The sequence below is a fragment of the Plectropomus leopardus genome, chromosome 20 (assembly GCF_026936395.1).
Source record: "Plectropomus leopardus strain MGB_pleo_1.0 chromosome 20, ASM2693639v1, whole genome shotgun sequence".
NCBI lineage: Eukaryota > Metazoa > Chordata > Actinopteri > Perciformes > Serranidae > Plectropomus > Plectropomus leopardus.
The window spans coordinates 17,639,616-17,667,535 of NC_142195.1; the positions used below are offsets into that span (position 1 = coordinate 17,639,616).

Here is a 27,920-nt window from a genome sequence, read left to right on the forward strand (position 1 = left end):
TGCTCCACTTACCCGAAATGTTCAGTTTATGTCCTGGACAGAAAACGCAGACTAGCAGAATAATACACTGGGTGTGCCCTTATCTGTCTGAGAACTGCTGATAATGGGCCCTCTTGGACTGATAGTAGCAGAGGAGCGTCACAGCTCTGTTTGACTGTGTGTGTGTGTGTGCGTGTGTGTGTGTGCGTGCGTGCGTGCGTGCGTGTGTGTGTGTGTGTGTGTCTCTTTCAGTCTGTTGATGGGTGACTGTTATCTTTATCTGTCATATGTAGGTCAAAGATCATCCTATTCTCTTATCCTGATCTTTGAATCGCCCATCATTCATTTGCCATCTCACACAATGAGGGTCAGTGTACGATATGTTCATTTACCCATTGCCACCAGATGATAAATGTTGATCAATGTAAAACTTTGATGTTTATCTGATAGGTCTTTGGTACTATTGCAGATGCAGTGACGTATTTCAAAATGGGGAACATCTAAAATATTTTGCAATAGTTAAGAAATAAGTGTGTCCCCATTAATTTGGACTTTCTAGACCACAGGGCGAAATGACCTCTGTTAACTTTCAGCAATGAACCGCAGCACTTAAGTATAGTAAGTCCTTTGCAATCATCCCTGATGATGCAATGTGTTTCATGACATGTCACACTGCTGTAATGAACACTGTGTGAAATGTCAGGCTCCTTGTGTCATTCAAAAGTAGGCTGAAGTTATTCTGTTGTGGCACTGCAGGCTAGGCAAGTCTTCTTGGCTTAAAGTTGCTGTAATCAGCAAGATAGAAAACTGTTAATGGTTAAGAAAACAAGACCTAACATGTCTTGTTGTATCCATGGAGGGATCACTGAACGGGTCCACCAGGCACAGGGGCCCCAAAGTGTCACCTGCAAAATGTCACTCAAATTAATGTATACCAGCCGGGAAGAGACTCTAAATGACCAAAAAGAGATGCAACAGAACTCCAAAGAGACACAAAGTAGCTACAAAAAGGAGCAAAACTACAACCTACAAAGAAATGTTTCTGAAGTTCAAAAGAGCTAGACAATTAAATTATTTTACCCCAAGTTAGTGAAGGGCGAAACAGTTTGCTGTTAGGCCAGTAGCAGTTAGCTGCTGGGCCGCACTCGCTGGCGCTCTGCTTTCGAGTGTTCTTGATGTATGAGCTGCACAGTGCGTAAGCTCCATGATGTTTTAACAGTGGGGTGTGTGCAGCATGTGTTATGTGCAATGTATGTGCAATATTTTGTATGTACAATCTAGATTATGTGCAATTCACTGATGTGACTGGGCACAGCTAGTGCTTTCTTGTTCATAGTGGTTTGTTTTATTTTGACACAGCATCTGAGTCCAAGACAAATTTCCCTTCAGCAACAATATATATATCGTAAGTAGTGCTGATCATCCGGATAATTTTATATGCAGCAGTTGGACCATTTTGGCCTCATATGCCACTGAGCAACTCTCATAGAAATGAACGGGGCCCGCATTCAACGCCATATCCAGTTCTCTTTATAGGCTACATCTATGAATTTAACACATACTAGCCAGTGAGAGACTTAAAGTGACCACAAAGAAATGCAAAGGAACACACAAAAAAACTACAAATAGGGGCAAAACAACCACAAAGAGACATAAAACGGCAAAAAACATAAAGTACGTCAAAAAGCCACGAAATCCTCCAAAAAAGTTGCAGTAAGACCTCAAAGAGATACAAAACTACACAAAAAGAGGCTTGACAGCTACAAAGTCTGTGTCCTGCTCCAGTGTAGGAGAGGTGGGGGGACTTTTGCCTGCCTGTGCCCAGGGGTCTATTGTCTGAAAATCCACCCCTATTTGTAACCTATACATCTACAGTATTTTCGCGTATATTGGCCGCAAACCCAGCAGGTTGTGGACTGAACAGACTCTAGGACTATTCAAGTGAAGCAATCAGCTGTGTAGCGTTTGGTTGTAGTGAAAACCCGCGTCCTGACAGCTAATGGACAGTTTTTATTGTAGATCATGTTGGGTCTCGGCTATTGTTTGGCACCCTGTCCTTCCTCGCTCCTCTACGGGTCCCTTCAGTTGACAAATGCACATTTAGGGCACATCGGGGGTGATGAATGAACGTAGCGAGGCGGACTCTTCTTGCAGAGGCAGGGCTCATTTTACGCCAGACGGTTCCGCATCAGGATCTTGTCACTACCGGGTGAAATCCGCTATGCGCGTTGGCCTGGCTTTCTGTGTGCGAGCAGGCAGGGCCGCACCGCATTTCCTCTTCGCCAGTGCCGCAAACCCCGCCCCTACCGGATGGGATGTGCAAAGAGTCGCTGTCTTTGATTGGCTCGGGCGCGCGTCCGTCAGCGCTTATTCCGGCTCCACTGATGGACTGGACGCTGACGGCGGTGGGCGGGCGAAGCTAAGAAAATTATAAGGTCATTTGAATTACGCTTGCTAGCGAGCTTATCGGCTACAATGAACCAAGAAATGATATTTATGGTTGTGACAATGAACGGATGATGATCGTGGGGTCAAAGTCGACACGCGCACTCAGGCGGATTTGACTCCCAGAGCGACCCGAGCAGCAGCTCATTGTGGCATTACCAACAGAGGAGGGGATCCCGGTGCGTGTGTCTGTCTCTGCGTGCGTTTCTGTGAGCCTCTGTCAAGCCAGGCGAGCGGCGGTGAGGAGCGGAGAGGACGACCAGGATAGCCTGTAAGCCGATCAAAGCGGAATCGCACACAGCGAGTTTCACGTCTGGGATTTCTGCGCACCTACATGCTGTGACGGTGTGAACGAGGTATGTAAGCGGAAAAAAAATCATCCCAGCCACAGCCCGAGCTGACCGTGCGCCCCCGCGGTGCTCAACTCCACGGATGGCTCTGGGTATTATTGGCGAAAGAGCCCGGCTGTGACTCTATTGTCCTCTGTCAACCTTGCGCGCACTCGACCCACTGACGTACCTCGAAAGAGGGTGTCTCGACTCTTTAATATGACCCATAAAAGGTGATTCGTGTGAACTGCATATTCAGCTCTTCATCCTAAAAGAGGCTGCTGTCACACTGTTCATCCGCCTTCTCGGTTAAGCCGATGCGCGCAATACGCTGCGCATCCTGCTCCACAGGCAGCGCCTGTTACCATGATAACCTACATCATGTTAGCGTGATGAATAATGTCCAATCGAGCGAAGGCCCCTGTGTGAAAGCGCACATGGCATGACTATCGAGGCGTAGTCTAACGAACGGTGGGTTGAGCCTCGCTATCATTTCCCCATCCACTACCGCAATATGATGCTACGCGCTTTTTAAATATCCGGATGTAGCAGAAGCGAATGATAATGCTTTTTTCTTTTTTCCCCCCGTCATTGTAGCCATTCAGAGTAACAGTCTGGCAGCACAGAGCGTCGGGCAATGTTGTAAATAGCAGCAGACTGATCGGATTGCTATGACACTGCCATCAGAACCATTACAGACACATGCAGGGAGACTGAGTAATAAACATCCAGTCAGCATCTTGGCTGTAGGAAAATAGCCAGCAAATGCACAGTTGTTTTGAACTAACAGTCCTGCAGTGTTTTTCTACCCAGGCTTATGAATAGATAATAAGAAGTCATGTAAAGCTATCGTTTAGTGCTTTAGGATCATCTTTCGAGCTATCAGGTGCCACTGAACACCATTGTCAGCACGTGCTGTCCTCTGCTGCACTCAGCTGTCACTTAAACGCAATTTGCTTTGAGTTAGGATTTCCCCAAGGTCTCTGTAGCTGCTGATTTCATTCAGCTGCAAGAAGAAAAAAAAAAACACTGGTTTCTATGCATTTTGACAATTCTGCCCATGTGAGAATATGTACTCAAAATGTTTGTGTATTTTTTCATGTTTTTGACCACTTAAAGATTTTACACAATATGACAACATACAGCTGTTGTAGATTTTAGGGGCGATACAGGAGACAGGTCCCCCTTCAGTATTTAGAACATGTGCATTTGCCCCCCCACAAATAAAACATGAAAGTAGCAGAGGACTTTTACTTTCTAAACTAAAATTAAAGGGATACTTCACCGATTTTCAACCAGCTTTGTATCTAGCTTTGTATGTATAAATAAATTGTGGCAAATTTCCCATCATCTCTCAGTGACTAGTTATCCCTCCTCCCACAAGGCGAAACTTCGCTGGATGACGTAAATTAATGCAAAACACATTCTCTGGGGTAGTTACACCGGCTCTCATGGCTGTTGCTCGAATTGCAGGCTGTGCTTCCGCATTTTCGCATTGCTCGCCACTCGTGCCGCCACCGCTGACACAAAGAGTAGACAAGTAGATCAAGAGACAAACATGTCCCTCTTGCTGTCTCTTAAACTCAGATGGAAATCTGATCAAACGGTAAAACTAAAAGGTGGTGATAGAAAATATATCAGAATTATGTTACTTTACTGACTATTTCTTTTCAAAAATGTTTTTAGAAACATATTTTAGCACCCTGTTTGGCTGTAGTAACAAGAGTCTGTGAACAGGAAGTGGGCCACGTACTGCTTCCTACATGGTGAAAACAGAAGCTGAAAAAACGGACATCAAACGGTAACACTAAGCAGCGCTGATCAAATGTAAACCTTTCACTGCGTTGCATATTTCCGTCTAAAATGTTTGCAGAAACATATTTTAGCTTACCGTTAAACTGTAATATAAGATTGTTTCTTTTTCCCGTCATGTATGCCCACGATCCAAAATTATGCTTGAATCGAGTTTGAATCAGATATGTCTGGAAAAACTCCAGGCAATTGAGGCAAGAAAAAAATGTGGTTTCTTAAAAAGTCATGGAAAGGTTTTGAAACTTTGGCCATAAAATAAAAAATCACCAGAATATCAGAATTTAAGTATTTGATGCCCAAATTTTCTCACAGAGGACGTCCACATCCCTCAGTTTCATATGTGTCTGCCTCAATATTGACACAAAACCTACGTTCTTGACATACAGTACGCACACATGCAAGCTTGCAGTGATCCAGAGCTGAGTCAGTGGGTGAAAATGGACACAAGATGTGTAAACAAACTCATAGTAGATTACATTCTGAAGTGGTTGGCTCGAGTACCACCGTGAAGATGTTCAACATCCGTTTTCTTTGCATACGTTAACCACATGTAACCTTTCTCCCACTGAACTGATGTTTGGTCTGAAATGTTTTCTGATGAGTCGCTGTGGTCTGCAGTGTGTATTAATGTGTGTGTGTGCATTCTTTCAGGATGATGCGTCTAGCGTGTTGCACGGCCCTGCTGTTCGTGTTGAGGCTGCTGGTGGGTTTGCCGTGGTACCAGGTTCTCCCGGCCATCCTGATCTTCTACCTTGGGAGTGGAGGATGGACGTTCCTGCAGATTTTCGCCAAAACAGTTGGCAGAGACTTACAGTAAGTACGGGAATGCTGTGCACATTGTTGGCATGGTTCCAGTATAAATGGAACCTTGAAAAGTCATAGATTTATTTCTTCTTCTTTTTTCATTTGCTTTTTTTTTTCAGCTAGTCAGCCAGTCAGGTCTTTTCTGCTCTAAAACACAGCCACAGCTAAAATAAAGTGAAGTCTGTAAGTATTTTGACAGTGATAAACTTTGTATTGTTTTGGCTCAACACTCCAGAACATCGGACCTGAAGCGAAACAATGACTATCAGGGTGAAACGTACTGATGTGTAGCTTTAATTTGACAGCGTTAACATCCATATTGGGTGAACAGTGTTAGAATAAAGCCCTATCATTGTCTCACAACTGTTAAAATATAATTAGGGAAATCATGCCTCTTTTTTAGTATTAAATGAGTTACTATAAATATGGAAGAGCAACTAAAATACGCTGGATAAACAGTCAAATCAATAGCAAACATGTCACTGTCCAAACGCTTAAATGCATCTCAGTAACCAAAGTGCCTAAAGGTCATTACTGTCGATCCAAACAAGACCTTATACAAACAGTAATACAACTGTACATCAAGCTGTCGGTTCTGTTAAATAGTAGATGTAAAAATTGTGCTGCGTGTTATTGAAAAGTCAGAATAGGTACACCAGAAATGTTGCAAGTCTTTGTTCAGACCGCTGACGAAGACATAACTGTAGATAGGACAGGGGTATAAATCCTAATTATCATTTATCACCTCTTGACAGAATGATATGTGATGAAACAGTGATATTGACTCACAGAGATACATCATAATGGTGTCTGAGTAAATTATTAAAAGCTTGCATCAGCTCAAGTTTCACACAATCAGAATGAATAATTTTAAAATTTGAGTCATTTAGTTGGCCGTCATGCAGTTCATTGCATTAATACATCGGTTTGCTTTCCTTCTACCTTCTTTAATGAAAATCATAATGTATTTTATGAGAGTCCTAAAATTTGGATTACTTTTAGAATATTTCCGAATTAACTGGCTGAGCTAATTTGTCTGGGTTTTATATTTTCATGCAAAAAAGACACAACAGTGCCAGTGCATTTCCTCTTCCAGTATGTCAGGTGCACTGCACACACTTTTTAAAAAGTCTGTTTATGGGGAATGTATGCTCTGTCCACACTGGATTCGTTAAATATGCACATCTTTTACGTCTGGTGAACTACGAACCTATCAACTGTGCACTTGAGACTAGACTGGAGACATAACCGCTTTAAAGATGGGAGACTACGTGCTATCTTTCTACATTTGTACTTTTTAAACAGAAACGCTTGTTTTATATTGTGATAGTAACTAGAAATTATGTAACGTACAATATGAAAAGGCGTCTTAACTTTAGCAACCCTTGTAGTATTTAATACAACTTCACTGCAAGACCAATCAATACGTTTCAGTCGAGACCTTCATCAGGATCAACCTAAAGCTGAAAACCGTTGCAATAAATTTGTTCTAAATACTACAAATGCTGCTGGAGTTTCAACACTTTTTGACGTATTTCCCTTCTCTGTGCACCTTGGAAAGTTGATACCCTCTATCTTTGCAGTAGCCTACAATGGCCAACAGCGAGTGGGTTGTTATAGTGACGGTCATTTACCAGAAACTTCCGGCTCCATGACAATCTCCCTCCCTACCTAAATTAGATTTTTGTAGTGAAATAAGGAGGTACTTTACAAATAACTCAAATTCATGAATCAGCCGTTCCTCATCCACTGAGAAGCTTTCAAAGAGAGCCAGGAATTAATAGAAACAAGGTGATTGCCAAAAATGCTGCCCTAAACAGCAGCTCTGCGTCACTCACAGTCATTTACAACACTCTTATTAAAAATAATACAATTAAACTAATTTTGCTCACTCTCATCACACTCAGTAAGGATACATTTTTTATGCAAATAAAACAAATAAAGTAATCCCTTCAAGTAATCTTTTCAAGTATGTTTTAAGACAATAACTGTTTTTTGAATACAAAATGTAAAATGTGATGGACGACAATTACTCATATTTTTTATTTTAAACATGTAGCGCCCTTACTTGTTTTTTGTTACTCTCCAACCCAAGTTACCATGATAACAATTTCTTCCAGTGAAGGAAGTGCAAGTAAAGAGTTTTCGCACCTTAGATCCTGCAAAAATGTGGCCCGACATGTTTGCATGAGGGTAGCGTTGAACAGCTCAACCTGGCCCGGGGTTCTTCCCCCACAGACCTATAGTTTAACAACCAGTGTTCGCAACCGGCTGCATAATCCTGTTTTGCACGTTTCAAAACTATACATGGCAGGTAGACTGACACGTTTTTGACAAGACTATAGAGGGGGTGGGGGAGGAGCAGACCTTTAACTGTCTTACCTGAAGCCAATATTTACAGTCAGGGGGTTACCATAGTAGTTAGTTTGTGATTAACTTCCTTTTTTCCTCAATAGCGGCACTAATGGTAAAACAGGAAACTGTAAAAGCTTTTATGACCTCTCCATGAGACACAAGCCAAAGTGACCAAACCAGTAGTGATTAGCGTGTTTCTGTGACCCATTGTGTCCAAAACAATGGCTTTTGCTCTCTTATTGGTTGAAGAGATATAAATCTGTTTCTAAGCATATATTGAAAGGCACCCTGCTGAATTACCATATAATAATAGCATGCTGAAACTATTTTTTCTTCTCCTTTAAACCTGTTACTTCCTGTGCTTCAGCAAACCAGTCATGTGCACCTGCTCATATGCACGGCTCACTTTATGTGCAGTTCTGATAACGTTGTAGTTATTTGTCCATGTGCAGATAATGGCTGAAGGTTAAAAATTTACTATATGTGACCGTGTCAGAGTATGCCCTTTCCATAGTGACTCATAAATTCCTATTTTGTGATGTACAAGGAGTATATATACTGCATATTATACTGCAAGAAGCACTAAGATTCACATTTCAATGCCTTTGTAGACTAAAACCTCCAGTATTCACATTTCTGTCCCTGCAAGTGGCTGTGATTGTCACTGGGTGGTTAAGTAAGCGTAAAAGAATCTGCGTTGACTGGATTTGGTTGTAATTAGAGTTTTTTTTCTTGATGGTGCCGTGCAGTTTGTTGCCAATATAAAAGGCCACTCATGAAAACATATAAAGAAACAGGTAGAGTTTAATAATATCAGATTTATTATGGATCTTTCTTAAAGTCGCTTTGCTAACAATATTAAAAATAAGTATCCTGGGAGATATAAATTAATTATAGTTTAAATAGCTCGTCTGTAGCAGCAGAATGAGCTCCAAACTGTTTTATTGCAGCCAAATGTATTTATGAAATGACGAAAAGAGCTGTGCAACAGTAAATTATAGTCGTCTGGACCAACGTGAAGCTGATATCCTGTCTAATGATAAAATATCTTTAACAATTTAGCCGTGATTTGATTGGGCTTAGTAGATTTTTATGATGTTTCTGTAATCATACAAGACTCAGTAAAATGGCTGCTATCTGTGTCTTTGCACCATAAATGTGAATTATCGGTTAAGATCCTTCCATTTAGACAAACTTTGCCCCCAGGGACTCACCCAGCCATCTCGGTCATTATGTTTTCTGCTGATTGTAGTTACGTTTTGCACAATATAGGTAAGAGATGACCTTAGTTGGTCGACTATAGCTGTAGGTGAGCTTTCAGTGCTTCAAATATTAGATTACTATGAACGACAATTTGTGCTCTTGCAGATTTTGGCTTCTCATCTACAAGCTATGCATATTCATTCATTCATATTACCCAAAGACTATCCTAATTTTAATTTGATATCTCACCATTTGTGCAGTCACTGTGAAGATAAGGACTGTATTCCATACCTGTCACTATAATATAAAAAAATGAACATCAGAGAGTCATAGAGAAAAGTGCTGCAACTGTAGCGATGAACATTCAGTTAGCTTTATGTTTTTGTAAAAGTGGCGTCATAGTTGCATATTAAACATTTGCAAATATTGACTGTTTCCATTACTCCGCTGCAAAAAAACCCCAAAACGTTTAACTCAAGAACAGCTAGGGCACCAGTCAAAAAAGTTGTGTTCCTTGGTAAATGGCAAGCAGTAATGACGGTTGGCAATTTGGAGTTAATGAGCTAAAACTTGCAATATCAACAACCCTTTACGTGAGGTGGATTGACCTTTAACTCAAAAGGCAAATTGTCTTTTGAAATTATACCAGGAAGAGTTCATTTAACTAAGGTAGATTCACTTTTTTTGTACCTGTAGGTAGATTTATGTCGCCCTTCTTGGCACACATTTAACAAACCACACTGACAATAGACAGATCGAGATAAAAGGCAGATAAAAGTCATCAGGCTTCAATAATCACTAAAAAAATAAATAGTTAAAATTTCACAGGTTTAAGGTTCAAGATTTATTTGCACAATAAAAAACAACAGAAAAACAAATAAAGAAGAAGACTCATAGAAGAAGAAGAAAAGAAGAAGTTGTGTAGGTGAGATTTAAGAAACGCCTCAGGGCTTTTAAGGAATCTCAGCATAATAAACAAAAGTCATGTGAAAACAAACAAGCAAACAAAAGGTTGATGAGCAAACTTAAAATAAACAACGTAATTTAAGCAAAAACAATGAGGTGGAAGTATGTTTATGTATGCATGTGTGTGTGTGTGTGTGTGTGTGTGTGTGTGTGTGTGTGTGTGTGTGTGTGTGTGTGTGTGTGTGTGTGTGCTCAGCATGTGTACAAAAGCTTATTTATGTTCACTCCTTTGAGTATAACATTTGTGCAATGCTGCTACAACCAAAGCTGTTTTCATATCACTTTGTTCTACACCTGGTGACAAACAGAAGCTAAAATTCACTGTGCAAAGAGAGTGAGTCATCATTTGCAATAGAGCGTCCTTTTAATAATATTTTCTCTTCCTTCAGTGCGGCAGGTGTGCTGTTGCGGGTGAAAATGAATGTCAGGCGCCACCTGAAAGAGAAGAACACCATTCCCAAGATCTTTGCTGAGACAGTGCGCCGCTACGGGGACAAGACAGCGCTCATCTTTGAGGGGACCGGGGAGAGGTGGACCTTCCGACAGTTGGATGAGTACTCCAACAGAGTGGCCAACCTGCTGCTGGAGCGGGGCTTCAGGGTGGGTCCTACAAAACCAATATTCCAGAGAGAAGACATCTTTCTCCTGATTTCTCTTGCTTTTTAAAACTCTCAGCTGTTGTTTACATGCAGGAGGAGGCATGACATGACCCTTTTACGGACACTCAGTCAATCTGTTGATCATAATCAGTTTGACAAGCCCCTCCTTTTGTTGTTTCTCTCTTCAGGAGGGTGATGTGGTGGCCCTCTTCATGGAGAACAGGTCCCAGTATGTTGGCCTCTGGCTGGGCATGGCCAAGATCGGAGTGGAGGCCGCTCTAATCAACTTCAATCTGAGACTAGAGGCCTTGGTCCACTGTGTCACCATCTCCAATGCCAAGGCTGTGGTGTTTGGCTCGGAGCTGACTGACGGTAGGAGCAGGGAGGCTGGAGGGAGGGGGAAGTGTAGATTAAGGCCAATTTCATGTCTTATTTTTACCCCTACCCCTCTTTTTTGAATGCCCTTTTGGCCCTTGGAGCTGAGTTACGATGGATAGTGGTTGAAATCTCCCTCTATGAAATGGGACAACTCTTCGGGACCCTAATGCATCATCAGTAGACGTTGATAGCGCTAACATTAACGGAGGCAACTATGACAATAATGGTTTTACCATCTCAGTGACATTTGCCATTTATCAAATGGAAATAGAAAAGCCTGGGTGCTCAAAATTCAATCAAACAAGTCATCAAATTAAAATAACCACTGCTTACCAACCCAGTAGAGTCTGCACTGATATTAAAGGAGTGGAAACGAGTACAGCATTATTGCTGTTGGACTTTACTTACAATTCAGGCGTCATCAAAAGGAATTAATGCGACTAGGGATGTACCTGCATCCAAGCTGTTCCTCTATCATTTTTTTTCTTATTAGCCCTTGCATTGAGCTCTATAAGATCAATATTGCAGATTCTGATCAGTCAAAAAAATCCTTGATTGGCCCTGATAGCGATATTTGAGTTTAGATCAGAACATGTCAAATGCGACATGTAAATGTGTCAGAACGTAGGACCGTCCTGCAAAAATCAGCAATAACAATGTAAGCTAGTTAGCTACAGAGACATCAGCATACTGGCAATATCTTTTGCAATGCATTTGTGGGTTTCTTCTCTTGCTATTGCAGCCATCTAGCTGACGATTTTTTATAATATTAACCGTAGAGATTAGAGAAGCATATGTGGAAGGTTTTGTTTGTTAGAGTCATAGCATTGTCAAGTTTACAGCCAAAAATCTCGGCTTGTCTCGGAGGGCTTTACAATCTATACACCACTGAATTCTGCTGATAAATGCTGTTATGTTTCCGCTGCACTGAGAGAGGTGAGTGGTGTGGAGAGAAGCAGGTCATAAAAGATAGATGGGTTTTCGAGGAGGTGTCTCGTGGATATCAGTCAATGGAGCTTTAAATGGCTGATGAACGGAAAGAAGGGAAGAAGTAATGAAGAGGGATATGTTTCCGTCAACCTGCAGCATCCGAGGGCTTAGTCGGTTAGAGAGAAGTGAAAAATGACAAAATAAAACAAAAAAACTAAAACAACAAACATCCCTGTTGAGTCAGATGTTTTTCTAAATTATCGTTATTGTTAATTAATCTCAATGGTTTAATAGATGATAATTACAGCATGTTAAATATTTAAATATCTCTTTGTTTTCCACCTACTCAGTTTTGATCTTAAATTGATAAACAAATTAGCAATTACATGGTCACATGTGTTTTTGAGTGTCCAAACAAAACTAATTCCCTGCTCTAATATCTAGTCCACTTACATGCAGTGCATTATTAAACATGCCTTAAATTACTTAGTCTTGGGAGCAGATATAAAATTGCCACAGCTTAGTTGAACGATCGAACATAAATCAAAATCTATTTCAATCTCCTCATGATGACCCTCTGCTGGGTCCCTGCCCAATCTAAAAAGCCCTGATCTCAACAGCTATAAAGAGTGAATGAGTTTGAGCTGCTCATCGCAGGATTGATGGAACAGTGTTTAGATCCTGGACTTGTGCTTTATGCCTTTAAGTAATTGGAAACGCAGCCTCTTTGCTGCAGAAAGCCGAGCCAGTAGCATTGGTACTGAGACAGCTGACAAGATGCATTTCAGTTAAGATACGGCCCTTTTTTTTGAAAGTGAAAATATGAGTTTTAAGTAGTTGTTTTCCCATCTGCTTTGCTCACAGTAGCATAACTTGCCGTTTTGTCACACCACACTTCCTCTCTTAAGATGTGATTGCAAAATAGTTGGAATACTATGTAAAATGTAAATAAAAAAAGGGTATACAATGATTTGCAAATCATTTTCAGCACACATTCAGTTCAATACAGTTCAAACACAAGATATTTAATGTTCAAACTGATAAACTTTATTGTTTTTTATAAATATACACCCATTCTGAATTTGATGCCTACAACACATCCCAAAAAAGTTGGGACAGATACATGTTTAGTACTGCATAACATCACCTTTACATTTAGCAACATTAACTGTTGTGTTTGGTAACTGAGGACACCATTTGTTGAATTTATAAAAGTATAATTTCTATCTCAAGATTCACAAGCACAACCCCCAAAATCTATAAGATTTAAAGACCGTCTGTGTGGAAGTCGGCTAAAGTCTCATCTGAACACTGAGAGATCAGATTCTTCACATGGGAAGCATGTTGAAGCTGACATTGCAAACAAAGGCTTCTCGAAGTGTGTAATAAATTTTAGTAGCGTGTTCAATACTTTTTTCCTGTGTCAACAGACTTTATTGCATATAGTTTTTATAGGTTGAAATGTCACAATTTCTTATTCAGTGTTGTTTTATTCAGTTTAATGGGAATAGCTGTGTAGAAAAATGTATGATGAAAAAAAATGTGAATGTTGAATACCTATTTTCCCCAATGTAAGTTGAAAAGGATTTGCAAATGAATGCTGATTTTATTTATGTTTTACACAGCATCCCAACATCTCTGGAATTGGGGTTTTATTTCTTCATCTTCCACCTAAACCATCAAGTTTTTTTAACGTACTTTCTCTTCTCTCTGTCTACGATAATGCAAATTACTCCAGTTTTGTGGTGATTAAATATTGTACCGTGTGAAGTGCTTTTTCTAATTTAGGTCAGTAAAATTAATCTGATTTTAATGTGTTTCTCTTGTAGCGGTGTCTGAGGTCCACAGTTCAATGGGGAAGGCAGTGCAGATGTTTTGCTCCGGAGACTGGGACCCCAAACGTGTCCCGCAGGGAACCGAGTGCCTAGAGCCCCTGCTGGAGGGCGCCCCGTCTTACCTGCCAAGCCGGCCGCAACGCTGCTTCACAGGTGAGAACACAGTGAGGCAAACCAGATTTAAGTTTCCCAACAATGTTAGTATACTATGCAGGATTGTTGGTGAGTGTAAACACGCTTGATGTTGACGTCGATGCTGTGACTTCTGGATCCCTGCTGCTAATGGTCAGGCACCTGGTTACTAGAAATCGACAGGCCCATTAAACATCTGGAACGCAGAAAATACAAATATACAGGCAGAGTCTCTGCAGAGAAATACACCGTCACACACTTAGAGTGGGTTAGAAGTGATGATGATGAGTGATGTTTTTTAGGAAAATCCTGCATAGTTTGTCTTTATCGACAGATGCTTTTGGGGGTCAATTTAGGTGACATTTTTTGTGGTGTAATAATAATTAAGCTACCATCAACAGATGTCCTGATCATCAGTAATAAAATATTTCTGTCAAAATTTCAGCACTTACTCTAACCAAAGAACCAGCATTTTCAAAAATTCGTTTGTATTTACTGATGGTATGTCAATAACAACCTGTTGAGAAGTGATTAGTTAAACTTATAAAGCAATGACTTACAGTGAAATAAATCATTGTTAAATAATAATAATACATTGTTTAATCATATTGATAACTCAAACACTTAAGGCCTTTGCACACCACGTCTTATTTTCTGAATGCTTTTTTGTTTTTGTTCTTTTAAATCTGCTGTCTGAAAAAAAATGTTATGCACAGAAACCTTGCAGACTGAGTCAGATGCATTTTATTGTTCTGTATGTTGCAAAAATTTGCAACTCAAGACAAAATGGAAAGACACATTTGCTCCCTTGCTTCTCCCCACTGGAAGTACGTCCCTGGGCTATGGCCACTCTCTGCCCGAGTCTTGCATTTGGCACCACAGCTACCTGAGTACGGCATTGAACTGTGCTGATATTAAATTGCACTCTTCTTTAAGCATCATCGTTGTTGTTGTGCATTTTCAGATAGGCTAACTTTACCTTCTCCTTGTCATGGAAGGTTTCAAGAAGGACCTACTTTTATTTATTTCCTTTTTATACACTTGCCTGCCCAATGTTTGCTCCTGCCCTGCTGCAGATGTTTATGTCCCGTAGGTTACACCACATTTTCTTCACTGTTTCTTAGTCAAACAACTATCTGGAAGCTTTTGACAGATGCAGAGGAAAAAAAAGAAAAACTCAGTAAATTGAACTTGTTCTGAAACTTAAATGAAAAAAGAAAGTTTTAGAGTCAGTGTTTAAACAAAAAAAAAATAGGGACTAGGAATGCAAGGGCCTTTTACACAGAACTAAATTGTCAAGAAAAAAATATTTTTTGCTTCGTCATGCTGTAGGTATTACACAGTTTCAATGTCCATTACTTTGATTTGTGGTTTTTTTAGATGCTTTTTAATCATTTTTTTTTACTGTAAATAATTACAGAGGCTAGACAGACACTTTAATTCACTATATTTTTATGAAGTAAAAACTAAATTTATCCTATGATTCTAATAAGCTAAAAGACAGAAATGACTGTCAGACACGATTTTTACTATTATAGTTGAGGGTGATTGTTGATGACTCATCACCAGAGATTACATGGGTTGCTTGTTTCTAAGGCAACCCGTAAACAGTACATGGGTCAAGGGGAGAACGAACTGAATCCACAATATTAATAATGAAGTCATGTGAATGTTATTTATATCACACATTTTCTCTACAACACGCTCCTTAGAGTCTCAGCTCAGATAAGGAAGAATGATAGAAGATTTAACATATATGGAATTATATATACTGCATGTAAAATAAATGAATTTTTATTGTTTTCTTCTGATTGACTTCATTCTTTAGCTTTTTAAATTTTTCACTCCATCCACAAATCTAATTAATGAGCTCTCACTCAGAACAAAGAACTGAGTCCTACCTGCTCACTCACTGTTGCCCTTGAACACTAAATATAATTGCTGAGCGCCACACAGTCTGCTGCACGAATAAAACACGTGACCTTTGTTCATGTTTACTCTTGGCAAAACCTGGCACCCACACAGCTGATTTGCTTATGACAAAAAAAACTCGGTGGATGCGTTTGAGTTAGGGAAGCCGCTATAATCCAGTTCTTTAGCTGTATATCAGAACTCAAAGGGTTATTTCTTCTGTTCAGCACTAGATTTCTTTTACAGATAAATGAGTTGTGAGCTGGAAAGCCAACTCAAAAAACAGGAGGTCCATTGTGATGTTTGAGACCTCCGCAGTTGGATCTAATTTGCATACACAAGGATGCAGTATTTAAGGTCTGAACAGGATCTTGCTGTCTAACCACGCTATATTTAGAATATTTTCACCACTTTACTTTGTCGTAAGACATCCCCTACGGACAGGAATTTGAAGCCGTTATATCAAAAACACAAGACTCTATTGAGAAAAACAGCCATTGTACTCGACAAAACGACAGAGTTGTTTGCCTACCTTTCCCTCGATCAGCTGTTAGGTAAGGTAAAGCGGAGTAAATATTCAAATATAATGCACATTCAGCAGATATTGATTTTTTTTTTTTTAAGGTGGCTGAAACATGTTTTGCTACAGCCCTGTGCACAGCAATGCATTGCTTGGCTTATGCGCCAGTGTTGTGGGCCTGTACTTTATTCACCAGAGGAGGGGGGTGGCTGTGGTGTGACTTTTTTATTTAAAATAAATACAAAATAGCACCATTTAAATTCAAATGTTCCTCACCTAAGCCAACATTAAAAACACAAGTCCCTCCTTAGTACTTAATTTTTTAAATGCTTGACCCTTTATGCACCACCTCTCCCCCCCCTAGAAGTAACAAGCATTCCCTATTCCTAATCACCAAAAAAGCACCCATGTCTAGAAGCTTACGCAGAACGCCAAGGCCAGTTCAGGTCCGAAGGAGGTGTATACATGATGGAGAAGCTCAACTTTCGATCGAATTATATAGCTGTTAGTCCGACTTTGAGAAATTGTCTATTTTACACAATCTTAAAAAAGGAACTCTGCTTTATTCTGCCTCTTTCCTCCAGTGCTGTAACTTAGTCAGTGAGCTTGCTATCAAAGCTGTAAATAGGCCTGCAATTAATAATCAAAGCTGAGCACTCACGCTGCTGCACAGCGGATCAGAAGTCTGCATTCTGCAACATTTATTTCAAAAAGACCTGACAGAGCATTTATTCACACGCTTTAGACGCCAGAACTAGTTATAACACATTTAGCTGTTGACGTGTTTGTGATCTAACGCTCACTCTGCTCTCTGTTTCAGATCGCCTGTTCTACATCTACACATCAGGAACCACTGGGATGCCTAAAGCTGCGATTGTTGTGCACAGCAGGTAGGAAGGAGCCATGCAGCTATAGAAACACACACGCAGGAACTGCAGCTGCTCTCAGATGATGCATGTCGCTTTCATGTGTAGTTTAAATACTGTCAGTAGAGAAAGGAAAACAAATGCATAAAAGTTGTTGGGTTTTGTTTTGACTTGTGTTTCTCTTGCCTCAATCCACCCTGTTTTTCAGGTACTACCGCATGGCAGCTTTGGTATATTATGGTTTTAGGATGACACCAGATGATACTTTGTATGATTGCCTTCCTCTCTACCACTCTGCAGGTAAAACTAAAACTGTGTGTTGATATTTAATATTGCCTTGATACCCACAACGATATTTTCTCTTTATTTATTCTTTGGTAAAAACAGAATTGATGCACACTTACATACATTTTGTGCTATCATGTTTGTGTATAATTATTGGGTTATTGTGTTTTTGTCAGTGCTACAGTTGTATAATGTTGAAGGATTTAAATTACAATATTTTTATATTTCTAAATATTTTTTATACAAAAAGCATTGTTTTTTTTTAAAGATTATCATTAACACTTTGATTCATATCAGTTTTGTTAACACTAACCATAACATCTAATTAGTGATTGATTATGCTGGAAAACATCACCACCAGCTCAGACAGGCAAGACAAAATGTAATGAGACAGTGCTCCGTTTAAGTTCTTATTAACTTACAGAAATGTAGCATGAAATAGTCAACCTTCCACCCCTAGCATTCTGTGACCATAACAACTCTTCTTTCTTTGCCCACAGGTAACATTGTGGGAGTGGGCCAGTGTATAATACATGGCATGACTGTAGTCATCAGAAAGAAGTTTTCTGCCTCGCGTTTCTGGGACGACTGTGCCAAATACAACTGCACAGTAAGAATAATGCACATTACAAGTCCCTGCCTCTGACACTACAGTCTCACAGTGTTTCTCAAAAAAGTGTTTCCTTTTAACTTAATCTATAAAATAATCTCAAAATTTAATGTTATTCCCTAGTTAATCTCTTTAAAACTATTTTTTTCTCACACCCATACTGTACCTTTCCTCCAGATTGTGCAGTACATCGGTGAGATCTGCAGATACCTGCTGAACCAGCCAATTCGGGACACGGAGAAACAACATCGGGTGCGCATGGCATTGGGGAACGGCCTCCGCCAGTCCATATGGGAGGAGTTCATGAATCGCTTCAACATCCCACAGATCGCAGAGTTCTACGGAGCCACAGAGTGCAACTGCAGCCTCGGCAACTTCGATAACAAGGTGGAAATGTGGAACGAAGTGGTGATGATGCTCTGAACAAGCCAAAAGCTTTGTGGTTGTTAATATTTGTTTTGTCTGTGCTCTAGGTCGGAGCGTGTGGCTTCAACAGTCAGATTCTACCGTTCATCTACCCCATCAGACTAGTGAGGGTTGATGAGGAGACCATGGAGCTCATTAGGGGACCTGATGGCGTCTGTATTCCCTGTAAACCTGGTGCGTTCACGCTTTACTCATGTTCAACATTAACTTTACACTTAGAAGGCGTTAACTTACATACAAACTGGTGATGTAAAACAGAAAAATATGTCAAGAGCACACACAGCTGAGCACATATGTTTGATTATCAGTGAAATAAGCTGGACACATAGTATGTACTTTCGGTAGTATGGACTTTCGCACGTTTATCTTTCAAGTCACTGGAAATAAAAAACATTAGCCAGCTAGTACCTAAGACTGGTGCATGTTCAGAAATTTTGACTAATATGTCTAATATATGCAACTGAAGAAACATAATCATTATTAAGATTAAAATTAAGAAAGATCAGATAAAATATGATAAGATAATTCTTTATTAGTCCCACAGTGGGGAAATTTGCATTGTTACAGCAGCAAAGGGATATCAAAGCAAGGAACGTACAAGATACATAGAGCAAAAACAACAATATAAATAGTAAAAAACAAGACACAAGACTAGAAATAGGGAAACTGAGCAAAATAACAGTCAAAAAAACAACACAAACTGTATATATAAAATATTGCATATTGTGATAAATTGCATGGCATAATTATGACACAGTGGGTCTCACCTGTACTTCAGTCTTCCCTTTGCTCTTGCTTGAAAGTTCTGCGTGGCAGAATGATGTCCTATGTTGGATAAATTGTCTAGATTGTCCCCACATGCAGTCCACACCTCACTTGGGTCTAAACAAGACAGGCAAGCCTTGGCATTTTGGTCTGGCTGATCAGATCACAATGCAAACTAGATCCGATCATTGGATGTACGCACTTGAACACGAAGTGTACTTTCAAGTGTGTAGCTCGAACACTCCACTTTGTGTGTAAAAGTAGTGATTTCATTTGCTTTAATAATTGCCTGTTTTACATTCATATATTCTTCTGCTCTCTCTCTCTCTCTCTCTCTGTCTCTAGGTGAACCTGGGCAGCTAGTCGGCAGGATCATTCAGAACGATCCTCTCCGGAGGTTTGATGGCTACGTCAACCAATCAGCAACGAGCAAGAAGATTGCTCATAATGTATTCAAGAAGGGAGACAGTGCCTATCTCTCTGGTTAGAGTCACACAAACACATGTTGAGTTTTTCCACTGTATTCCTTCCTGACTGACTAAATAAATACAATCTTTCACTCTCTTCTCACCAGGTGATGTGTTGATCATGGATGAGTGCGGCCACATGTATTTCAAGGACCGCACGGGAGACACTTTCCGCTGGAAAGGAGAGAACGTCTCAACGACAGAGGTGGAGGGAACTCTCAGCAGGCTGCTAGACATGAAGGATGTAGTTGTCTACGGAGTTGAAGTACCAGGTAAAAAATCTGTCAACATACCTGGCTGAGATGTTAAATTGTCCTCAATATGTGTCCAAAGAAATTTGTCATCTCAGTTTGGTGCTGTGCAAGAGCGTGCACAAGCCTGTGTGCGTCTTTAAAATAGGTCACTGCAGTATATATAGAGATGAGGGGAATGCTGGACAAGATATTTCACAAGAGTCACGCTGTTTTTAATACAATAGTTATCACAGCTGCAGTGTCTTGCCATACTCTGGACTTACTGTGACAGGAAATGAATTTTACCATTTTTAAGTGTCATTACATATAAAGCTGAGCTGCAGTTGAAGTTCTGCAAAGACAAATCACAGATGCCACTTTGCAGTTGATGGAATTAGATTAGATATTATTAGATAGCTTTAATAATCCCCAAATCTAGTTTGACATGATGAATAACAAAAAATACACAAGTCTGAAAAATCACAGCAGACAACAAAATAAAAAAACTGCCACATCAGTAATAACGCTAAAGGCTCGACCTAAAGTTTGAAGCACACCTATTGTTTAAAATGTTGGAGCACGCATCAGAGTGTTGTGCAGCGCGTCAAACTGCTTCAACGTCATGCACCTACTCCAACTTTTCGATTTCTGCACATCAATGAGGACTCAGCGGCCAAAGATGTTTTTTATGCAGCCACATTACCTGAATAAAAGAGAATAAAAAGGTAAGGATTTTTTACCTGAGCACAATATTTTATGGCTTTACTCGTGTCCTGCTGACAAAAGCAGCATCACATACAGTTGCCCTCCTCTCTTATGCAATGTTATAGGACAGTCATGTAGGATTGTATAGAAAAAAAATGGGAGTACATTGAAACAGTTACCTTTTCACAAAATATTGCTGGTTCTGTGGTATTGAAATGAAATATAGCATTACTCCAATAGAAAAAAATAATAATAATGGGGTAATATTGGCTTTGATCTGCAAGATCTTCCTCAGGCCGAAACTTAAAAGAAAAGAGATATAAACTATTAATTTATACACTATTTAGTCTAAATAATAACCTTTTCCTGGAGTACTGCTGGTTCCGTGATGTTGGTTTTTCAAATATGATGCCTGCAGTACAACCAAGGGCTTAGGTTTAATTTCAACTTTGGGGAGAACACAAACTGTATGAAGCAGTGGGTTTTGGGGGTCTTCTGTCAGAATTTTTTTGCATTTAACATTTATTTTCTGCATTCTTGTGGATTTTTATGCCCCAATTGGTGCCATTTCTGCAATGATTTATGGTAAAATTGTTTTTGTTCTTTTCAACTTAAAAGTCTTCTGCGACTTAATGTTTTTAATGGGGAGACAAATGTGAGACAAATGCACATCCTCTTAATATTGAGGTGGAGAAACACAAACACAAGCATCTGTCTGACCTTAAACTTCAGCAGTCCACAGGACCAAGTGTCTGAAATGCCCATTTCCGTGTTCACAGGAGCAGAGGGAAAGGCTGGAATGGCAGCCATCGCTGATCCAAGCCACTCCACTGACCTGGAGAAGTTTGTAAAGGACATGGAGAAGGTTCTGCCTCCGTATGCCAGACCTGTATTTCTCCGCTTCCTTCCAGAGGTCAACAAGACAGGTAAATGTTCTTTCCACTGTAGAAGAATCAGTCCAAAACCAGAAAGATTTTCAGAAGGCAAACAATTTTAATTTTGAAAAAAAAGTTCTTTAGGCGATCTGAGTGAGCTGAGTTTTTTTGGGATTTTGTTGTTTTTTTTTTATTAAGACTGAATACGAGGCAATTATGCCAGCTATTACTTGGGAAGTTTAATCAAATCATCATCGTTCAGTTGTTCCAGTGAAGAGTCAAAGTACAATGTCCATCTATCCTTTTTTTTGCCACTAATCTGAGGTTAAGCAATGTAGTCCAGATGTCCCTCTTCCCAGCAACGGTTCTTGAAGCCTTCCCAAATCAGATGAGATCATCTCTCTGACATATTGTGGGTCTAGCCCAGAGTCTCCAACCAGTTAGATGTGCCTGCAATATATCCAAAGGAAAGCACCCAGGGGGCATTGTGATCAGTTTTATCAGGCCATTGCTCTAAAAAAAACTTAGATATTTGTATTGCTATCCTATAATAACACAATTGACAGAGAAAAGCAGCAAATCTCAAATTTTAAGAGGCTGAAACCAAAAGTGTTTGTCTTTTTGTTTGTAAAATAGTTGCAATTAATTTTCTGCAAATCAACTTCACAATTAATTGACCAATTATTTCAGCTCCACAGAATTGGTTAAAATATACTGCTTTGCAAGGGAAGACATATAAATTATACTATGTTTGTTAAGTATTGCTCACTAGAATTCGGTGTAATGATGACCGTGATATTTAAAAATGAAGTACTGATATCATGTCAATAATACACAAATGATAATTTCTTGTAAATTTTCTGTTTCTTTCTGTTCTTGCCCTTTCTTACTCCCCCAACACATCTTAATGCCTGCTTTATGGATAAAATAAAACACTTAAATAATCTCTCTGTCTCTTTCATAGGAACATTTAAGTTTCAGAAGACGGATTTGCGTCGGGACAGCTTCGACCCCACCACGGTGTCAGACAGACTGTACTTCCTGGATTCCAGAAGAGGGTGTTATGTGCCGCTGGACGAGGAGCTTTACCGTTCCATACTGTCAGGGAAACACAAATTGTGATGAGCAGGTCGACCACTACATCTACACATGTACACAGACACACACACAGACAGGGAAAAAGAAGAGGACGATATTGTGTGACCAGGGCAGCAGCAGAATGCAGGACCTTATCCCCGTGTAAAATGCATATAAAATAATAGCCATACACACTCCGCGCACCAATACTCATGCCAACACACACCATTGTATCTCCAAAACCACTTTAAAATCCCCCAAAAACAGATACACAAACACATAGCACCACTCCATCCATCCCCGGTAAATGCTCTCGCTACCTCAGCACAGAGAGAGGCACAAACCTAATACCCAGGTTTATTCGGTAACTTGTATTCACCCTTCACATTCCCTGCTCAAGCAGACGTCAAAACAGCCACGCCTGTCCATTCTGGTCCATCAAACCACATGTGTTTGGGGGACACAGCTGTGAGGGCTGCAGAGTTCAGGCTGCCTGGCGTCCAGAATGCAAAAACTTGAAACTTCACATAACCACAGACTTTAAGGATGCCGAGGAGGAACATGAGAGTGTGCACAACGGAGGGACCTACGCCGGCCTAAACTGTCACTCGGATCATTGTTTCGTTGATTGTTTCGGTAAATTCTTGAGGCTCTACCATCGACTTTACCTGCACAGTTAACCAGCAGCGACAAACCTGTGTGACAGCTTTCCTTTTCTCCTCTTTGGTCTCCTTGACCTCATTTCCCACCTTGCTCTCCTGAGCTTTAGATGAAAATGAGGAAAGGACACCAAGGGTTTTTTTTTAAAAAGGGAACAACAGATGGATGCGAGTGATCTTGGAAAGCCTTGGATAAGTTCGGTTAGACCAGTGGTTGAAGCTGAAAGATCTACTAAAGTGCAATAGGGCTCCAGCGTTTGCAGTGCAATAATCAGCCGCACCACACGAGAGCTGATATAAAACAAAGCTTTGTATTTAAATATGTCACACCAAATATATTTAAGTTGTAGTGCTTGTTTACATATTTAATGAAATATGGAAATTTTTCGTAATTTATGTTTTTGTAAAAGCTCTTTTTGTCATAGTGCAGGTTGTTTTTGCTTTACGTGTATCCAAATCTTCAGTTACTCTTGGAAATGAAGCTGCAGTATGCATTTTATATCAGCTGCTGGAACACAACGTCAAGTGATCCGACTGATTCAACCCTGGGCTAAATCCACGGGGCTATTTCCTTAAGCATGAGCTGACATGCAGGATGTTTGTGTGGCTGTGTTGTGTGGGTTTTGTCCCAAAAGGTAGACTGTCATACGGCGTCTGTCTATCCTTTTCAAACATATGAAGAGGACCTGACTGAATATAGAGAAGCACCAAATCGACTTTTCAACAATACTCTGGTGCTAAAGAGGGATGTTCTGCCAGACTCAGTAGAGCCGAAAGATCCAAAGATTCAAAGGCAGGAGTGGGGACATTGTGACGAAGGGGGTGCGTCGAAATGCAACGGTAGAAGAAGAGCAAATGTGCTTTGTCATCAGTGTTTTGTCTGTCGCTTGCAGTAGCTGTCATCAGAGGTTGTAGCAGCATGAATGAGCATCATCAAACACGCAAGCAGAGCACTGTGCCTTACTGTGAGTTCACCTCCCAGATTCACAGGCCCTGGCCCACATCATAGTGTCTGTCTCATCTGTCTGTCGTCAAGTTCCCTGTCATAGCAGCCTTGCAAAGCTGGTGTACATTGCTGGATCTCCTCCTCTTATTCTGAAAATCATCCTCTAAGAATCCGTGGTAGTCCAGCAGGTGGCGCCTTTGTCCTGCAAGAGATGGTAAGAAGTCTCCACTACCTGCTTGGAGGCTGTCAGGCACGCTTGTGGCCCCACTTTGTGGCTCGGCTCATCTTGACTCTTTTTTTGGCTTTTGCCTTTATATGGCTAGGACAATGTAAGCGTTAAAGGGGGAGAGAGAGGGGACGACATTCAGCAAAGGGCCGCGGGTTGGTGTTGAACCTTCTGTACATGGGGTGCCGCTCTACCAGATGAGCTACCAGGCGCCCCAGGTGAAGGGACAAATTGGCGCTGCATGGTTTGACTTGGCACGGCAAAAAGGGGTTATGGCAAAAGAGTAAATGAAGCCCTTAACATTTATAGATACATAGCACATTAAAACAGGATCATTGTGGAACTCAAAATCTTAACTGTTTCTGTATTACTCTATGCAAATTGGATAATTTGTTATTCGTAACTGTAAAATAAGAAACCAAAGTATATCAGTATGCGACTCCTTAACTCTCATATTGATGTAGTTTTTTTACACCTGCATATTTTAACAGCCACCCCAAGTTTTTCAGAGGCACCATCTGTCCACCCTTATGAATAATATCTGGGGGTCTATTCTGTGCGAGGCTGCTGTCACAGCGTCTTGTCTTCCTTTGAGTCTCCTCTGGTCGTAGTTCAAACTGTAACAATTTATCTTCTAGCTATTTGTTACTTGTTTGTTCCTTGGGTTGTTCTTATAGATATTAATCACCCAAGTTTCCATTAGCTCAGCACCTTTACTTCACGCCTTCATCATCTGTCTGCCAACCACCCCGATCCTTTCCACTCATCCATCTCTGACCTCTTTCTTCTCCCTCCCTGACCTGGCACCCATGTTTGATCACCATCAAGTACCGAGCCTCCATTCTCTGCCATGTCTGCTTCATCTAGCTGCACATGTCCAGACGATGGTATAACCAATAGTCAAATACGTTTTCTAATTGGAGTTTTAGTGTTTGACATAAAGCTCCAACTACACGCTCAAAACTGTTCTCAAATATCTTTTCCCGATGTGTGTTGTGTGTAGTCTGCCATTACCTTGTGTCTTTATTTAATATCTTTGCAACTGAAGACATCCCAGGCCACCTACAGTCCAGCCAGGCTCACCAGCTGTGGTTGTGTAACTGGCTGTAATGTAGAGGACTTATTGTTTGTCATGAGTTTTATTGCTTTATTACTTTATTGCTTTATTGCTTTACTCCCCTGCAGACTGATTCTCGATAACTTTGAACAGCTTTTTTTAGTTCGTTCTTTGCACTGACTGGCACAGTTGACCTTGGCGGTTGCAGTCTGCTGACAGAAATCGTCAAAGTTGCTCTCACCTCTCGGTTCCTGTTTGGGTGAAAAATACCAACAAAGCCGTTTGACCGAAATTTAGATTTATCCCCATTTCCTCTGTGGTTCAAAGAGTCTCTCTCACTTGTATTTATTCTTTAATGATGAGTGAAATGTTCTCATGAATGTCTGAAAAAGCAAATGAGTGACCAATGATGATGTTGTAACGTGTGATTTACGTATCTAAGGGAACACAGTTTTGGCTGTTATGATGCTTTGTGGCTGAGGGGTTGTCGACCCCGTCCAAACAGTCCCACAGCAGAACACTCTGAATATGTTTCCATTTTCCACTTTTTTTTTATGTTTAAATTATTATTACTTTCTGAAGAAACTGTTAATTATACTTCGATTGTTTATACTTTGATTGCTGTATGTGTTTACTTCTGTTTTCTTTGTGTGAAATCATCGTTGATTTGGGTGTGAAAAGGAAAAATGGGATTCATGCATGAGTGTAAGACAATCGAATAGCAGTTGTTTTGTTTTTTTCTACCTTTTTATAAAAGGCACTAGGAACTAGCCAGGGAGGAACCTTTTCTGGATTTGATTTGTGTAAACCAGGACCCCATTTGCCATTTTAAACTCGTAAATATTATTTTAAAAAAGCTGATAGCAAACCAGATAAGTCAGCTGAAGGCCTGCAGGTGAACTGAAGTTTTGAGGCACTTGTTTGACCAGACGGGGGCGCTGTATCCTTTCCCAGAAATGGGAAATTGAGCTTTCCATGCCATCATTTTATCATTGCAGCACAGGACCAATGACTACAATTAAAAGGTCCGGTGTGTAGGATTTAGGCGGAAATGGATGATAATATATTAAGTATATTTTCTTTAATGTATAATCACCTGAAAATAAGAACTGGGTGTTGCTGTTACCTCAGAATGAGCCGTTTATATGAGGAGCAGGTCCTGGGCCATGGGGGCCAACATGTTGAACCGTCATGTTTCTACGGTAGCCCAGAATGGACAAACCAAACACTGGCTCTTGATAGGGTCAGTTGTACTTCGCATCACCCACCTTAGTTAGCAGCCCTTCTGCCCTCCTTAACATTAAACTGATTTATTCAGTGTTGTACTGGTTTTAATCACTGGATCTGAGGAAGAGACCTCTGTGGATATTTCAGCTCATGCTAAAAACATTCTGGAAATTTGGGTCTTAAGTTATTAGAGAAAAAAGTGAGCACACATTAACAGGTGCTGGGTAAGCAGGCCATCTGTGACGAGCCGAACAGCACTGGAAAACACAGATTTTTAACATGAAACTGCGTAATGTAGTATTTTAATCACCTGGTCTGTTTGTTTTGGAGAGGAAGATGCCTCTGTTGATGTTTCGGCTCCCGGTAAAATCCTCCTGAACAATGACTACAGAAGTGATTCCAACTGGAAAATGTCACTAAATCCTCCACACTGCTCCTTTAGACTACTGTAGAAATATATTGGTGAAAATGAAATTTACATGATGTATGTAAACCAAATTTAAAACCGATTTAAATGTTTCATTTCACCTGTTTAACCCTTTTTCTTCCAGCTTTTTTTTTTCATTTAAGAGACAAATTACCATTTGCCATGTCCTCTGCATATTTTCACATTATTTGACCAATTAAAGGGATTTATAGCAGCCCCAATACACTTCAGCTATAAATTCGTTCAGTCCTTGTTGATTGATGTGACCAATCTTGTTAAAAAGCCTCGGTGGCATCAAACTGTCCCCACCAGTTTTCCAAAGCTTAGACTGAGATCAATCAACAGACTCAGAGTTAGTGACTGTAAACACACTGTAAAAAAGAACATGTCACTTCTGAGATCTGAGTTGAGTTTGTAATGTGGAGATTGTTAAACACCAGACAGACCATAGTGTGATTCAGGAACCGTGGCTGATTTGTGCGTCTCTGGTCTCGCTGTCCCTCATGCCTCTGGTCAACATTTTCTCACGCTGCTTTTTGCACTTTTTGTTTGTTTTCCCTGTCGTGGTCCTCAGGAACATCGAGCATTGTCGGAGAAGGAAACAAGTTTGTACACGTCTGCCTATGTGTGTGTATGTGTGTGTGTGAAAGTTTTTATTGTTTTATTTTGTTGTCTCATCGCACAGGCAGCAGTTCTCGGCTTGTGCGGAGTGTGTAGGGGGAGGTCTGTGAGGTGTGCTGTGTGTGTGACACACTGATGTCCTCTTGTCCACTGAAGGCTAGCTGTATACATCATGCATTTCAAGAAAATGAGATAAAAGCAGTGCTACAAATGGAAAATCATTATTAATAAAAACTATTTAAATTGTTCA

General features: G+C 40.3%; 1 protein-coding gene across 2 annotated transcripts in view; it reads left to right on the forward strand.

The window, feature by feature from the left end:
- The window catches only part of slc27a4 (solute carrier family 27 member 4), a 34,960-nt gene extending 7,040 nt beyond the window's left edge, over positions 1-27,920 (forward strand). Inside the window, exons 1-14 of one of the 2 annotated variants that reach the window (XM_042508841.2) lie at positions 2,343-2,780; positions 5,217-5,378; positions 10,283-10,493; positions 10,681-10,864; positions 13,630-13,788; positions 17,019-17,088; positions 17,273-17,364; positions 17,850-17,959; positions 18,137-18,346; positions 18,433-18,559; positions 19,496-19,633; positions 19,725-19,889; positions 21,335-21,481; positions 22,395-27,920. In XM_042508841.2, coding sequence (XP_042364775.1) covers positions 5,218-5,378; positions 10,283-10,493; positions 10,681-10,864; positions 13,630-13,788; positions 17,019-17,088; positions 17,273-17,364; positions 17,850-17,959; positions 18,137-18,346; positions 18,433-18,559; positions 19,496-19,633; positions 19,725-19,889; positions 21,335-21,481; positions 22,395-22,552 — 1,932 coding nt within the window. In that variant the 5' untranslated portion in view covers positions 2,343-2,780; position 5,217 and the 3' untranslated portion in view covers positions 22,553-27,920. Of the gene's footprint in view, positions 1-2,342; positions 2,781-5,216; positions 5,379-10,282; positions 10,494-10,680; positions 10,865-13,629; positions 13,789-17,018; positions 17,089-17,272; positions 17,365-17,849; positions 17,960-18,136; positions 18,347-18,432; positions 18,560-19,495; positions 19,634-19,724; positions 19,890-21,334; positions 21,482-22,394 lie in introns of those variants that run through there. The other variant, XM_088070952.1, reaches the window with a different exon arrangement.